A 17017-nucleotide genomic window follows, 5' to 3' on the forward strand; every position below is an offset into this window, starting at 1 on the left:
AGGGACTTGATGTGGAGCCATTAAAGGTAACGGAGAAACTTGACCTGAGGATAATGGATCACAAGGGCACGTTTATGGACATAATTAAATGGCTTTGCATGAGAGTACTGAATATTTTATCTTCTAAATTAGATTTTTATGTAAGGTGCTACACCATTTAAGAGGGTGAGGATATTGCCATCTAGATGTGGGCATTAGTAATTGATTGTTTATGTCCTTTTACCAATAACATGTTGCTCCACTACATTTTAATTTATGATATCATTAATTTTAGAGATATAATAACCAATGTCTAATTGACAACATCAGTAATCTTTTAAACAATTGATGCATAAAATTTTTTGTTAAAAGTATATACATATTGACTGGTTAAAATGAGTAAGGTGACAATAGAATGAAGACTTTGAAGCAAGGGCTGGTGGGAGATGCTAAGTAGCCATTGAAGGGTCCAAGTTTCCTGCACACTTCTACCACCATGTCTAACTCATAGAGTTGAAAGGTCTTAAGCCAACAACATCAAGTTCTTGGACTCCATACCAACCATGGCTATTGTGTCAAAGAAAGAGATCACAAGAGTTTGGATTGATGCAAAAAGATGGATCAAAGAGTCAAATTTCACAATCATAACCATAGTCATGAGATATTATTTAATTAAGATTATTGTTGCATACAATATATGTAAGAGCATAATTTATTTGCAAATAGATGGAATATAATGGTATGACCAATTGATTAATTTAAAGAATTCATTCGGACTATGATGCAAGTTTTTGATCATTGCTGATGAGAATTATCGTTTATTTTGTAGCATTAATTCTTTGTGATGCATTCAGGAGTTTTCTTTCTGATTGGCCTACAGGTCACTATCTAGGAAGTTGATAGTTAATATAAAATTCCTATTTTCTCATCCTTCTTCCCCACTGTGACAAGCCGATTGCAATAGGAAAAGATAAGATGAAGTGTGGAGCAATCCTATTTGCCAACAAAGCATTAAACTTTACATCATCTAATGTGACCCTCACCTTGTGATACCAAGTGCCTATTAACATTTTGCAGTATTTATAATCATATCTTACCACTTAACATATCTCTTTTTCTCATAACTCGCATCACTTCTCGAAATAGTATGATCTCACTTTGCTGAATCATTATCTATGCCTTTGCTATATTGGCAGGTTGACACCTCTATTTTTGTAGTTTATAAGTGAAATTATTTTCCTTTTTGTGGTTTCTAAGTCCTCACTTGGTAGCATTTTATAATTACTCATCAGATACATGCATATATACAATATAAATATCATGGTCACAGAGGCCTAACATGATAATCTGCTCATAGAGGTTCTCAGCCGTGGGGACAATTTGTTTACAGAAAAATTGTTTAGATTTTTCTGAACTTGTAACTCAAAAACCATTTAATTTTGTGGAAGTGGGATCGGTTTTCTGTACCATAGAGGACTTCACACATTTATTAATAAGATGCTTTGATTTGTTTAGATTGAGTAGATGCAGGACTGAGTGGATGCACATGTCCTTTGTTTTAATGGCACTCAAACAACCTCAAAGTCATAGGCATAATGTTAACCAGAGTTCACATGCCTTCCTCTACTTTAAGAAGAAGACTCAGATGCCCTTAAATATTATTTTAAAATATATTTGGTCTGTAATTAGAATTGTAATTGAAATAAATTGGAATGGAAACCAAAATATGACTATACCTCTCGATGCTTTTGGTTCATAATTGAAATTAAAATTAGAATCAAAATATAATTTCAATATTAAGGGAAAGTAACGATTAAATTTGGAGGATTGGGACATCCCATTCCTTCTTAGAATTAGAATGGAAATAGAATTAATCCTAACTAAACAACTGAAATGGAAGTCTCTCGTTCTCATTTCCATTCTAAAGTTCAATTCCTCCCAACCAAAAATATCCTTAATATCATCCACCCTTTAGATAAATTTCCCTAAAACTAATCAAGTAAATAACTTGACCTAATTTCGAGTGAATATAAACCTTCTGATTTGCTAGTTTACATGATGTTTCTTGGTATTCTTGTACACGTTCAAGCAGAGGACCTACAATTTATATTAATCTACGTGCCCATGTTTGCTTGGCAAATGCGGGGACTTTTATCGCTATATCGTAAGTAGATTCTTCTACTTGTAGTATAAGGTTGAGTGATGGAAGATGTTATGTTTGGTAGATGGTTAGAAAAGAAAAGAGTGGACAGAAAATTTTCAAAGATAAAAAGGAAAAAGGAGCCGTGAAGCACCTATATTTTTGATGTTCTTTTATTTTTTAATGATTTTTTTTTTTTTTTTTTTTTTGATGCCCTCTGTCTCTATTTTTCCATATTCCAAGGGAGACGACCGATTATAAGTGTCCATGCAGTAAAGACAAAGGCATGTACTTTTAGGACTTTCAACTGGGACCACTCTTAACGTTCCTCCGAGATTTTAATCTCCATCCATGTAATTTGACAAAGAACAGAAACTACAAGCATAAAAGATATCATACTTCATGTGATAATTTCAAATTTGAAACAAGACCAAGTGATGGCTGTTTATTTCTTGACAGGGAACCTAGTGCTCAAGTTGCAATCGTGGTTTGGTGGTCCAAGCTAGGACTCATCGTCGTCGCATAGAAAAGGCCATATGGACCAAAGCAAGAGCCATCAAGGAGGCTATCATGATCGGTGATGGCATAACTTTCCCCACAATGGTACCCTAGTACCATATCATATGTTACTTGGTCTTCATGATACCACTCTTATTCTAGTATTTTTGATGTATTGTTTTGATTTTGATGTTGTTAACACTACAATAATTTCAAGTTTTAGAGGACTTGGTATTTTCAGCTGTTTAGGCCAGCATGATGTAAGTTTCAAGGGACCACCAAAAAGGTAGTTCTGCTCCATAGAAAAGAATGATGCACAAAGGCCTTTGCTTGGATCAGATAAGTATAGGTGCACTGCATGGTATCAAGCTTTTTGAGGACAAGTGGCATCTTTGATGATGCCATGTAGCCACCTTTTGAGACTTTGTTCATGAAGCCTTTGTTTTATGCTCTTCACGTCCAAGTCTCCCAGATGGTACCCATGCATGATGGAAATACTCTGGAAAGGGTAAAGCCTCCAAGGGCAATAACAGAAAGGTTTGACTGCAGCTGTAGTTTAACATGACATGGAAAGCACGGTGAGCATGATATAGGAGGCAATTAGGCACAGGACAGTAAGCAAAAAATAGGAAAAGAAGACAGAAAGGTTACACTTTAGGAAGTGCTCTGAGCATCCAAACAGGAAAAAAAAAATAAAAACCTTAAGTTCTACAGCCACAAGATATAGGGGCACTTAAGATTAAACCAGTATTCTGGAATAAAAAATTCGGTTGGCTCCATCTTGTAGAAGTCCAGAAAGAAGAAATTAATAAAGAGTGGTCAAGTGTATGGAACTCTCTCCACCGCAAGTTTTGGGGAAGCTCAGATGGACACAACTTTATCACGATGGAGCAACTTTACAGTTACATTAAGGCTTACCCTCTCTTAGAAAAGGGAAGAAAATTAATAAATGGAAAAATAGTACCTGTTAGGAGCCTGGAAACAAAAATTAATAGCTGAGAAAAAAAACGTATCTTGCAAGATAAGGACTTCAGCTTATGTATAATCAACGACAAGGTAATAAAATATATAGAGTTGAATCCACCTCTTATTGTGAGAATTGCAGGGAGCAATACAAGCTTTTAATGATGCTCACTCTTGGTGGTGCTAACATGTGAAGACCTCATGCAGCACATGGAAGGGAGAAAAAATATATGCATTGGTATCATCATTTGTCTGTTTTCTATCAGTAATTGGCATGTGTTAGTCATGAAAATGGAAGGATATATCCACTTCCACTTTCCAACCATGACTCCATCTCGTCCCCTGAAAACAATGTCAATTATTCTTTTAAATGAAAAAAATCAATTCTACATCCCAAATAATTATCCTCAAATAGTTTCTTTAGGCTTACTTTGAGTGCTTCATGTTCTAATTTTATCCTTTCTATTGAATATCAAACATCCACTTCATCATCTTCACCTCTGCTACACTTGTGGGTAACCTCTGTTCATTGCCTAATGTTTCTAAACAATATTCCATATCCTTTTCCCTTTGCTACATGTAATTATCAAATCACTTTGAAGCTGGCCTGGGCCCTGGACCAACAACGGACTGTTATGTAATTATGCCTTGCCCTATGAATTCTAACACATCTAACTGACCCGCGCAGGCTCCTTTTCTACAAGAGTTATTTAGAACGAAATGAAATAATGCACAAAATGCCAATTGGAAATAGCAATTCTTGTTACCCATTTTTCCGCAGAAGTTGCATACATCTTCAAGTTCTGTATATAATAGCAGATTTATCTGGGAACATATACTACAAAAATTAGCTAGTTGAAATCCACTATTTGCAGTGGACAACAGAGCTGTAGGAAATATAGCCAGAATAATCCCTTAAGAAACCAAAGGTTGCGGAAAGCTCACTAGAAGACAAACTCTGTATCGGTGACTTCAAGCACCTTATGTGCACCCTTTGGCTTTGCGCCGGGCTTGAACAGGTTACCTTCAATGTACCTGCATTGGAGGTATTTGTAAGCAAATGCTCATTGGATGACACGGTATGTACAGAATGAGAAAGCCAAGACTGTAAAGAAGCTCACAGCTCTTTAAGGAAGGGGTGTTTGTACAACGCATCAGGGATCCTCCCTGTGAATGCATTGTGGTCCAAGTATCTGATAACATGTTCAAAAACAAAAAACAAATAAGCGCCCAACATGGAGGGAGCTATCAAAGATTTCCATTCTCCAGAGTGGAACAGAAATTCCGGGTTGAAAAATCAGATAGACTTACAAATAGGTTAGTCTTGGAACATGGACAAGTCTTGGAGTTACTGGTCCAGTCATCTTGTTGTATGACAGGTACAAAATTTCCAGGTTGATCAAATTTGCAAGCTGATCCGGCAATCCTCCACTCAAGTGGTTATTGTTCAGGTATCTAGATATCAGAGTTTAAGTTTAATTTAGGAAGAACATATACAACCTCAAAAGAAATCATGATAACATAAGCATTCCAGAGATATACACTTACAAGTTGCGGAGGGACGGAAAGCAGTCCCCATTGCGGATGAGGTCTCTTAATGTTCCTGTGAGGTGGTTGTTACCAACATCACTGGGGATAGATAAATGGTTAGCAAATTATAACAGTTGGCCATCACAATATTGTTAAGAGATTGAGAAGAGGGAAAAATCTAGGAATCTGCCATTGATTAGAAATTCAGATCATTGACTGATTCTTTTGGAGAGTCATATGAGAGAGAGAGAGAGAGAGAGAGAGAGATACAGGTGTCGTAGATTCTTGAGATTTCCCAACTCTGGAGGAATTTTTCCAGAAAAACGGTTACCATGAAGATAGAGATAACGAAGTTCGGGCAAGTTTGCAAGCTCTACAGGAATTTCACCTCTAAAGTTATTGAAGCTTAAATACCTGCATAGATCTCATATGACACACACCAATATGTAAAACCTCAAAGAAGGAAACCAAGTGCAAGAAATGAGAAACTCTGGCATGCTTACAAGTGTGTTAGTTTCTTTAATTCACCAATTTCAGGAGGAAGAACATCTCGCAGCTTATTCCATCTCAGGTTCCTGAGGACACATTGAACAATATTGCAGAAATAAAATTATTAATTGCTTACATAATAACATGTCAACCTAGATCAGCTTTTCTCAGGTACAATAAAAATATTATTTAATAAGGAAGGTAGAGTTATTTCTTGTATATTACAAACAAAAATAATAATTGTGCAACTACAATTTAGACTGCACCATCCAAATGTGAAACAGAAAATGAAGTGCCAAAGGCTGACTTTTCTATTTCAAGTAGAGCCTGATGTTAATCTGATCAGTTAGACCTACAGAAAGACTTGATTGCTCTACATTGCATAAATTACAAACCTAATTTCCACTAGGAGTTATGAATCAAAGTCAAATAATGATAGTTTATGAAGATCACACGGGAATTATGATTTTGTTTTTTCTTTCCAAAACTAGTTTTATTTCATTTATCACAAAGTCTAAGGAGGCTTGTCATTGTTTTGCTTATATATATATATATATATTTTATTATATATATATATATGAATGAGAAATGAACAGTTCTTTTACATTATAATCAACTTTTTAGACTATCTAGTCTACAAGACAATTTCCATGTCATGTAACATATTAACCAGAAACATGGATTTGGGATTTTATTGTCTAGAAACAATGTACCCTTGAAAACCAGTCGAAGAACACCAGAAAATCTAGACCGGTCAGTTAACCAAATCAATAGTCAATACATTCATAAAATGCCTACTCCCCTGATACTGTTAGTGATTGTGTTATTACCACCGACCACACCTGCTGGTCTTCATAATATATGGCTTCCTCTAGCATAGAAATAGTTTTGGTATCAATATACTGAGAAAAAAATCAGAATAATTTTGAAAGGTGGATTTCTCTTATGGGACATTGAATTCCAATTCTAAATATTTGCCAAATTACCTTCATGAAAATTAATGTACCAGCATTTGGTTAATTATCATCGTCAAGAAAGAATTGAAGCTAACACCCAATAAATGCAAAGAAGATTTCAGATGAACACCCACTTCGACTTTGATGTTGTTCTACACCATGCTGGACATATTTTCGTTCGGCATCAATATCATGAGAAACAAATAACTATTAAGAAATTATAACACCAAAACTGAAACAGATGGACGCAGCTTGTATTTTATTATATTTGCTAAAATATTGCTGGCAATGTTTCGTTAAAATTGGTAAGCTCACAAAAAATGGGTATCCTAAAACTAGTCACCAAAGATGATAACACTATATATTTCCATGAAAAAAGTCTCCAATTGGAAAATTTTGCAACCCGTATTAGGATTTATATAATGGATGATACTAAAGATAAATTCTGGATAATGTGTTCATGTTTAAAATAAACCATTAGAAACATCTCAAATATTTTAAAAGTAGAAGTATTCACACAGACAATAATGCAATGCAGAAGCAGAATATGAGCCAAGAAAATCTGGAGAAACATACAATATCTTGAGGTGTTTCAGCCGCCCGATTTGAGGAGGGATGGGTCCAGTCAACTTGTTGTTATGGAGATCCCTGTAATTTGAACATGTCAGATTGAGCAGCTGCCTTCCATTGACTTTGAAAAAAAAAGAGAAAAAAAACAGGAAAAGAAATATTGTAGGCACCACCCAGAAACTTCCACAATACAAAGATGAATTTGTTTGGCTTGTATAAATTGATTATGCCTATTAGGCCCAGAAACAAATTCCTCAGACATGCTTCACTGTTCTTTTGCCCCATCAAAGGGGGGAAATCTCATATGTTTAGAGGACCACGATAAAACAACTTCAAAGATCTAACTGCACTAAAATCAGCTAATATTTACAATTTACAAAACCAGCCTAATCAACCTTAGCATTAACAATGATCAATGATTTTTCAATACATACAATTAAAGTGTATCAGATGTCAGTGACACAAGCCCTTCACATTCGCTAGGATGTTTAACAATTAAAAATACATTGCTTCAGTGTCTATAATACAGCACGAGCATGTTTAGGCTTGTCATTGTTTCATTGTAGACTGACAGATTAAGGCTAAATTTCACTCCATAAGATGATGCAGTAAGCTGATTTACTGTCTAAACATGCTGTTTCTGTAGTTATTTCAAAATCAAGTTACCACCAGCAACGGGCTCAAGTTGATGTCAGATGGTTATATACAACTAGGACCCAGACAAGGATTAATAAATTATTTTTTTATGTTCAACTGTAGAACTACTGGCGTATCAAGTTCTAAGGATCAAGCACAGAAGCAATGTGAATACTGCACAACCCAAGTATTTCTCTTATTCTAACATACTACTTGGCAAAGCATTACAAACAAGAGTAATCATTAAACAACAGGCTTAGGATTTTGAGATTTCATAAACATGACTTTGATGACAGAAGAGAATTCTTACAGCCTCGTCAGATCCAGGAGATTTGTAACAGCAGTAGGAAAAGGACCAACAATTGATACTGCATACACTTCCCTGCATATGAAATAGGATCATAATAATATAAGATATATATTAAAAAGGGAATTTTAACATGATAATCACTTCTAGCTTGTTCACCAAAATCTTAATCCTAAAATTTGAAACCAATATCTTTCAGCGTGAAAAAGTTTAAAAGAAAAATTACGTGCAATGGAAAGTTAGAAGATGACAGGCACTGAAAACCAGTGATCTCTTATCATCCTAAATTATTTCTATGATGTTGCAATCCAAAGCAGCACATCAATAATGACATTTAAAAACTTAAATATTTATGCAATTAAAAAAACTTCTAATAGATGTGGTACTATCATGGAACAATGATAGAAAAAAGATGTTCTTGGAATTGTTGTCTTAGTCATGTACTCATTCCAAAGCAAGGATAATATAGACCAAGTAATGATAGGTTTCATCTTCAATCTTCGAATGACATATCTGAAGCATATCCTATACATGTGGGTGTGCAGAAGAAAGCATATTGCTTTTAGAAACTGAAATAAGATAACCGGTCCTATATGCGCTGCATGCAGCTGAGATGCTAAATATAGGCATGTAGGAAACTACGACATTAAGATGTCTAGGGTTATTAGCAGACCTCTAGCATGTATGTACTAGGATATGTCGAACCAATCTGAACCAAATGGTTCGGGATGTACTGAACCAACAGTTCAACCGGGTAGCTAAGGGTATACCAAACTATTCCGAACTAGGTAGTTCCGGATGTACCAAACCAAACATAATGGTTCAAAATGTACCAAACCAAATTGGCCAAGAATCAAGAAGGTACAGCCAATCGAAATAGTTAGGCTCGTTAAAAATTAAAACCCCCCAACCATGACCTCCTAACTACATGTAGGTCTCTGTCTCCACCCGCTTCTCAAACCCTAGCCGACGTTGCCACCCTTGATCAATGCCAATGCTGGTGTCACTGCCCTCGATTGACACTGATGCCAGAACCTTCACCCTCGATCAATGCCAACACCGATGCCACCCCCCTCCAGGCATTCAAACTAGTACGCCTCTCTCTATCCCTCTCCCCCCTATCCCTCTCTCCTCTTTCTCCCCTCCACCTTCTCTTGCCCCCCCCCTGGTTCTCCTCCTTCTATGGTTAGCATTAGGATTTCGCAATCTCTCCCCTCATTTTCTCCCAATCCTTTGTCTTCAGTACAACTCAGCTTGGTAAGGTACATACTAGTAGTATGCCGAACCGATAGCTGCCCAATACAACCTTTCGTACCATTTCGGTGAACTTTGTTGTGCACATTAATTGAACTATGGATACAAGACATACAAACTTTTGGCCTCTCTTTAAGTTACTTAGGTTTGTCAATAGGTTAAAAAAGAAATTTGATATTCTGATATAAAAACAAGTAATTTGCATACATTAAAATGAAAGATAACTATATCCATTGAATAAAATAAAATTAATAGTAGCCTGAATCAAAAAAGAACACAAGTACTGGCATCTTAGTGTTGAGTACCAAATGGTAATTTTATGCGTCATTCCATGCTGATGTATGCTGTGTCAAAACTCAAAGTCTCAAACAATGCAATATTTGTTTTGTATCACCACTCAAGGACAAATACTGTGTGCACGACTTTACTGCTTAATACAAAGAAATATGTATCAAAGAATATATTCCTGTGTTTGAATATCAATCTGAAAAGTTATATCATATCGACATGTCCTTCTTATATCAAGTAAATATCTGTGCAACTGCATTATTCCCATACTATAAAATCAATATTATTTAAAAGAAAAAATTTGATGTTGCAATGATCACTACATACGAATGCGCATTTTTTACAACTAGAAACCTTCTGTTGTCTTGTATCTCTAGCTTTATAAGTTCTTGCAAAAGGGAAGGGAGTCTTTTACAAATTCTGGACTTCAGATTCATATGTGATCTACTTTGAAAGCTTAGAGGATTAAACCAATAAAAGTATGACTTGCGAGGGTTCTCTCACTAGTTCCTAAAGTAACAGTTCCATATAATATAAACTGAACAATTATATGATATTTTTTATGACCTAAAAAATGTATATTTTTACCCATTTATTTCCTCAACCTTATTTTCTGTTCCATCTCATTCAGCAATGCATTTTATGATACATTTCCTTCAACTTTACAAACTTATCATTGACCATGCCTAGTATCAGCCAAAAAGTTTGGTGAAACTTGGGGCATTACACACCAACATCAACAAATGAATGAGAGAACAGAGAAAGGATAGAAGAGAATGGTTCGCTTTCTTACAATTCTGTCACAACCCTGTAATCTCCTTGTTGAGAACACGTAACACCAGACCATGGGGGAAGATCACCATCACCACAAGGATCATCTCCAACCCATGCATAAACCACCCTCCATCCAAGTGAAGCCTTGATTTCATTTAATGCCTTTACTGCAGCAAAGCCAATTTTAAGCCCATCAGAGAGCACAAAGAAAAGCTTCCATCCTTGAGTAAGATCAAATCTATGAACATTCACATTTTACTACTATAATAAATGAAGATTGTTAATTGAAAAATTTATAGCACAGTGCATTTTCAGCAAGAAATATAATCTAGTCAAGCGATATCAATTTTCTATATGTGTCAATTGAGGTAATTTAAACGTAAATGTAGTTCACAGCTAGCATTATAACCATCAACTAGTGTAAAGTGTCCCTTCCCATCCAGTTTGTGGATTAGAATTAACCATCAAAACATAACAATTCAAGTCACAGAATGGAATTCTGTCTTTCTGGTGAATAGCATGCTTTAGAGTTTAGATAGTCATATAAGTCTCAAAATAAGGTTGAGTCGTATGTTTCTTTGTAGTTTGGAACTTTTAGAAACAAAGAGTAAATAAGAGGACACAACTATATAAGACCATCCATTTGGTTATTGGTAATCACATGATGTAAGAATAACTGTGGTGGGTGGTGTGTTGGGGTTGGGGGTATACTTAGTTTGCTGCTTTTGCATGGATTTAGAGGTTTTCCCAATTCAATCAGTATGGGTATAAAAATATTCAGGAAGCTTCAGTAAAGTGATTAGAACTTTGATTGAGTGACGTTGGTAATTAAGTAGGGGAGGATTATTCCCTTAATTAATTTGCCTAGAGGATTTTGAAGTGTTATAATCTTTCTAGCACATTTAGGCCATCTTCTGTTCTTCCTTTCTCTGCCTCCAGACTTCCTTCAATTGTTGTTCTTGCACTTTGTATTCATACCTTTTGGTGGGCTACATCATTTGGTGCCATAGTAAAATTATCCAACTCCATTCATGACCCATGAGATGGTAGATACATATTACGGCACCTTAGTAATCTTGACACTTGTCTGATTTAAGAATAAGCTACTAAGAAGACTATTGAGTATTGATAAAGTTGATGATGCGCCAGAACAAGTCAAGAAGATAATCCCCATGATAAAGCTTATGGATCATCTCTCCGCAGGTAAGAATGGTCCTACTTTAAACCAACCTCCTTCATCTCCTCCTTTGGTTTTAAGTCTAGAAAAGACACATGTCCATGTTAAAGGAGTATTGCCTCTGCTTTCTTCTTTCCTCTCCCTCTTATTTAGGATTTTCTAGAAACATTGTTTACTAAAAGAAAAATCAGATCAAGATCCAACCTTGCAATGATGGTAGACAACACCTTTGTGGCATCTGTCCCTATAGCTATCTCTACATCACTTCTCTGGCCCCCAGTGTAACATCTTGTCATCTAAGCGTTAGCATGACAACTTTCTCAACAAAAACCTTTTAGCTGTTAATCCAAAGGACTTCACTTCTTGATTTGAAATTTTGGCATGTTAAGGGGTTTTATCTAGGGAGAATCCAAGGTACTAAATCTCAAATTTTCAGCTAAGAACTTTAACTGAATGAAGGGTTTAAGGATTAAAGGAAAGGACCAAACATGCAATGGATTAAAAAAAAAAGTTTGTAAATGCAACACTCATCCAAAAATACCGAGATATATGTTAGTAAATTGACCTAATCAATGTGTAATTCTGAACTTCAATATCCTCCACCTAAACAAAGCATTCAAAGAGTAACTGAGGTAATACATTCCGATGCAGATGACAAACAAAGACAAAAAATGTTGTCTTTCAAAAAAGGTAAACATAATTTATTTATGAAACCGCAGCTTGTGGATCAGCTAAATTTTCTCGCAATCAGAAAACGTCAAATTTGATCGTTACTTCAGCAAAAACTGCAGCCTGATCTGAAGCAAACGATTTACATCAACCAAACAGAACAAGAAATCCAAATTCAGTTAAATTTCTTCCCAAATAATAAACTAACTGACGTTTTCCACCTCATGAACCTCATATCCAATTCCAAAACTCAATTACCCCAACTCACTACAAAGAAGGGGGGAAAAATCAAACGAAAATAACTAAATTCTACATTCCCCCCGAATCCAAACCAAACTTGCCCACTTCAGTTCGAAATCATGAGATCAGACGAGAGAATGCCACCAAAATCTCAAAACTTATCAAAAGTTGGAGTCGAAGAAAGACGTACCATCTCGCTTCACGGTTTTACAGCGTGCGAGGCTGAGGAGAAGAAGGAAGCAGCAGATCGAAGCCAAGTTCGAGGCGATCCCCATCGGAGATCTCGATCCGAGCGCGCGGACGAAGAGATCACCTCGCGTTGCCGCGTTCCAGAAATCCCATTTTTGGCGGTGGGAGAAGAAAAATTAAGCACGCGCCGGTGGAAGGCTAATTAATTAATTAAATTATATATAGTTAATTATAACTTATGGATATCTAATTTCAACTAGTGTAGCTCTCTAGATCCACGGTCTAGTTCTTGCCAGAAGGGCGAGGTATCTCAACCATCAAAATAGAACGATTCCGGGGATCACAGCCATCCATCATTTTCTGTCGTGCATTTCGCGCCTGTAACTAATAACTTACACTATGGAAGTCGGCCAAAGTCTGCCGTTGCTGCCGGCATGATATGATGCTCCAGTTTTTATTACATAGACACTCAGTAGTTAGTACTTTGCATGCTAGCCATACATGGGTGCAAAATTTAGAAAGATGAGTGTATTTATCAAATTGCATGTATTAAAGAGACCTAGCATTTTTAAAAAGATTTGGAGTTAAACATGTGACGTAAACATAAATTCACGATAGCATATTGATTGCACCATAGAATACTATATCGTGATTGATAGCCACCATCAAAATATGGGTGGTTATCATGCAAGACATATTTGTATGTCATACATAATGTGTTATTATTGATAACCATTCATTTTTGGATGGCAGCCATCGAACATTATACAATACTCTACCGTACAATCTCCACACCATGAAGGAACTTGGGTTGACCAATAAACCCTAAATAACACTTCAAGAATTATTGAAAAGTTTTTTTTTTCTGATAGTAATATTGATATTTATTCCTAGATGCCCATATTTCTGAAAATAATAAGAAAATACTTATATTAATTTTGAACGAGTCTTGACAAATTGCCAAATTATCTGTTATATATTACTTAAGCATTCTCTCATGTAAAATTCATAAGAGCATAAAAGTCTGTTTACATGATGCAGAAACTTAAAATCATGAATCTAGTCTGGAGCAAACAACTATAAAGTGAAGAGACAGGAGACTAGGATTTATTGGAGGGGTGAGGGTTTTCTCCTATTTTCCTTGAAGTATCTAAAAATATTCATTTTAGGAGTTCCAGGCATCATCTTTATCCTTAGAATGAAAGCTACCAATGTGGCGGTTTTAGTTGAGGATTCTAATTGTATAATGGCATCATATATTTGAAATATGTAGGAAGATAACTTGGATTAAGTCTTAAATTTGAACCTTGGAAGTTCATAGCATGATCTGAAGAAGCTTATAAATGGATTTTATCGGGAGCCTTTTTTTTTTTTTTTTTTTTTTTGAGAAAAGATATATCGGAAGGTTTTAATTTTTATATTTTCTCTTCTCACCTATTAGTCGATACAATATCTTTGCCGCATTCAAGATCAAGAGCGTGTTTGAATCCTCCCTTTATGGATTCAACAGGCTAAGGGGAGGAAATGGAGGATGTAAAACTTCAGACAAACTGAAAAAAAAAATTTGGGATCAGGATTTTAAGTAGATTGTGATTTCTCCCATTATGGATGAGATGCATGGCCTGTTGATGCGGGATAATCCTAAAAAAAAATCAATCCTAATAATCAAGCTCTCTTCTGTTCATCAACAACAAATCACGTCCGGCCAGGGGCTCATTATTTCCAGGACAGACAGTATAGTTGCCTATACTCTGCTCAGGAGGCGTGATTGATTGATACGAGACTAAAGCAGATCAATCTAAATGATACAGACGAATGCCATTCGAGAGATCAGTAAACAATTAGCAATAGAAAATTTCATAAACAGATAGCAGAAATTAAACATGCTCACGAGTAAATGCAAAAAAAGAAATAAGAATGGAACGAGAGAAAATAAAATATTAAACCCGTGAGAAAATCCAAGAAGATGATAAGAATCCGGATCGTGGTAGTTAAGAAACTACTCTGATTAGGGCTCTTAATCTTTTAACCAAACAGATCCATCGATAAAGAACTAGGCCTTTAACAACATCGGATTAAAAAAAAAATCAAAGATCAACTGTTAAGGAACGAAGATCCTTGACAGCATATGATCTGTAGAATAAGAAATCACTCCTTCTCTCAGCACGACAGATAAAATTCTGGAGGAGACAGATCTTCTCTTGACGGAATAGGCTTGCGTGGGTAGATGGTGGAGTCGATCAAAGTCGTAGGAACACTGAATCTTAAGTAGAAGGAATAGGATAGAAAGTGGGCCTCACACCCTCTCCTTGTGGGGCGATTTTGGATCTCACACCCTCTCCCTCTCGGAGCGATTGACACAAGTATTTGTGGAGTTTGTAAAATCATTCATTATTTTTTTTCATTAAAGATACAAGGATTTATATAGGACTCTAAGGGTCCTGTTTGTTTAGGAATCTCTTATCTTTACAAGGAAGAAATCAACCCTCCACAAAAAAGTAAAGCATTATAATCTACCATAGGAAAGAAATCAACCTTCAACAAAATAAGTAAGTAGCCAAGAACTCTTAAGGAATTCTAAGGAAGAAATGAAACTCCATGTGGGTGCTTGATGCTTGACACAACTTGGCATGAGCACGGCACATGCTGGCATGCATATTTCTTCTCTTGGCATGTGGAGAGTGGTGGCTCCAAAGGTGACGTGGACAAATCCAAGTATGGCCCTATGGACCCAAAGCCAAATGCATTAAAATTTATTGACTGAAAATAAATAACTGAAGTAAAATCAATTTAATGATGCTTCTTCGATCCAAATCGAACTTAAATCATGTTGTCGATTTTTGATGGCTCTGGTGTCCGCACCAATTCTCCCGGGGTGGGAAGAACTCGACCCTGTCGAGTGTGGGTCGATTCTGCTCTGGTGACGCTCAAGTAGATCGGGATCAATGCGTTGCAGCTCTTCTCGAGTGATCCAGGTATTTTCAGACTTCGGTCGACCTCGCCATCTGACCAGATAACGCTGATAGCCTCGACTCCGGGTGGAAAGGATCTGCTCATCCAAAATTCTCTCAATCTGATCGTGTTTTGCTGACATTTTGGCTGGTGGACACTCAGGGATAGGTTCGCTCTCAAAGGTTGGTTCAGGCTCAAATGGCTCACTAGGTATCCGAGTTGATTTTTTATAGGCGACAAGATCTGTAATGTTAAAAGTAGAGCTAATTCCAAAATCAGAAGGTAGGTCCACAACATACGCATTTGATCCGATTTTCTTTATGATCTTAAACGGACCTGCTCCTCGGGCATATAATTTCTTCACGGTTCCGGAGGAAAACCGTTCAGGCCTCAATCGAACCATCACATAGTCTCCCTCTGCAAACTCTTGAACACGTCGATGAGAATCTGCATTCTGTTTATAAACTTTATTACTCATACTAATTTTTTTACTGATCTCTTTATGCAGACTCTTGACATGCTGTGCAAATGACTCTGCAGATTCGAAAATCCTAGCATGCATGGGTAGTGGGATGAGGTCTATTGGTTTTCTAGGTTGATATCCATTAACTACTTCAAAAGGACTCATGCCAATGGACTATTAACAGAGCTATTATATGCAAATTCGGCTCGGGGCAGCAAAAGATCCCAGTTACCCATATGTTCCCCAATCAAGCAACGCAAAAGATTTCCAAGACTTCTATTAACCACTTCGGTCTGACCGTCTCTTTGCGGATGATAGGCAGAAGAAAACTTTAGTTTTGTGCCTAAAAGATATCATAGGGTTTTCCAAAAGTAGCTCATAAATCTAACATCCCTATCAGAAATAATAGTTTTAGGCAATCCATGTAGTCTAACAATCTCATCAAAGTATATCCTTGCAACTTTCGACGCATCAGACGTTTGGCAACAGGGTAAGAAATGGGCCATTTTTGAAAATCTATCTACAACCACTAGAATAGAATCATGCTTCCTAGCTGTCCTAGGTAATCCCAAAATAAAATCCATACTAACATCTTGCCAAGGACAGTCTGGTATAGGTAAGGGTGTATATAAGCCGGTGTTTTGTTTTCTCTGCTTGGCCACGGTACATGTTCTACATTGGGCAACAATTCGGGCGACATCTCTTTTCAAGCTTGGCCAAAAGAATTGGGCTTCTACCAACTCTATAGTTTTATTCCTGCCAAAGTGTCCAGCTAATCCTCCAGCATGTAATTCCCAAACTAAAAAATCTCTTAAAAATGTACGGGGGATACACAGCCTAGTTTCTCTAAATAGGTAACCATCCTGAAGGATATATTCACTACGTTCTCTAGATGGCCCCTTACGTAAAGTGGTAAGTATGTCACCAAAATCTGGACACTCCT

The 17017-nt window shown here is 36.5% G+C and overlaps 1 protein-coding gene across 4 annotated transcripts; it reads right to left on the reverse strand.

Moving 5' to 3' along the window:
* Positions 1-2878: 2878 nt before the first annotated feature.
* Positions 2879-12857, reverse strand: LOC105055989 (uncharacterized). Of its 4 annotated transcripts, XR_833779.2 has the most exons (12): positions 12661-12857; positions 10404-10551; positions 8072-8143; positions 7132-7203; positions 5614-5685; positions 5381-5524; positions 5129-5209; positions 4892-5035; positions 4702-4773; positions 4526-4615; positions 4348-4405; positions 2879-3166 (listed from the first exon to the last, which is right to left on the reverse strand). XR_833779.2 is itself a non-coding variant. In XM_010938041.4 (11 exons), coding segments are annotated over exons 1-11 (981 nt in total). In that variant the 5' UTR covers positions 12746-12857; the 3' UTR covers positions 4325-4404. The 4 variants fall into 4 exon arrangements, 2 of the variants coding, with proteins under 2 accessions (XP_010936343.1, XP_010936342.1); XR_012136253.1 differs by having other exon boundaries at positions 4348-4615; XM_010938041.4 differs by lacking the exon at positions 2879-3166 and having other exon boundaries at positions 4325-4405.
* Positions 12858-17017: the final 4160 nt, after the last annotated feature.

Source organism: Elaeis guineensis, chromosome 13, assembly GCF_000442705.2.
Source record: "Elaeis guineensis isolate ETL-2024a chromosome 13, EG11, whole genome shotgun sequence".
Taxonomy (NCBI): Eukaryota; Viridiplantae; Streptophyta; class Magnoliopsida; order Arecales; family Arecaceae; genus Elaeis; species Elaeis guineensis.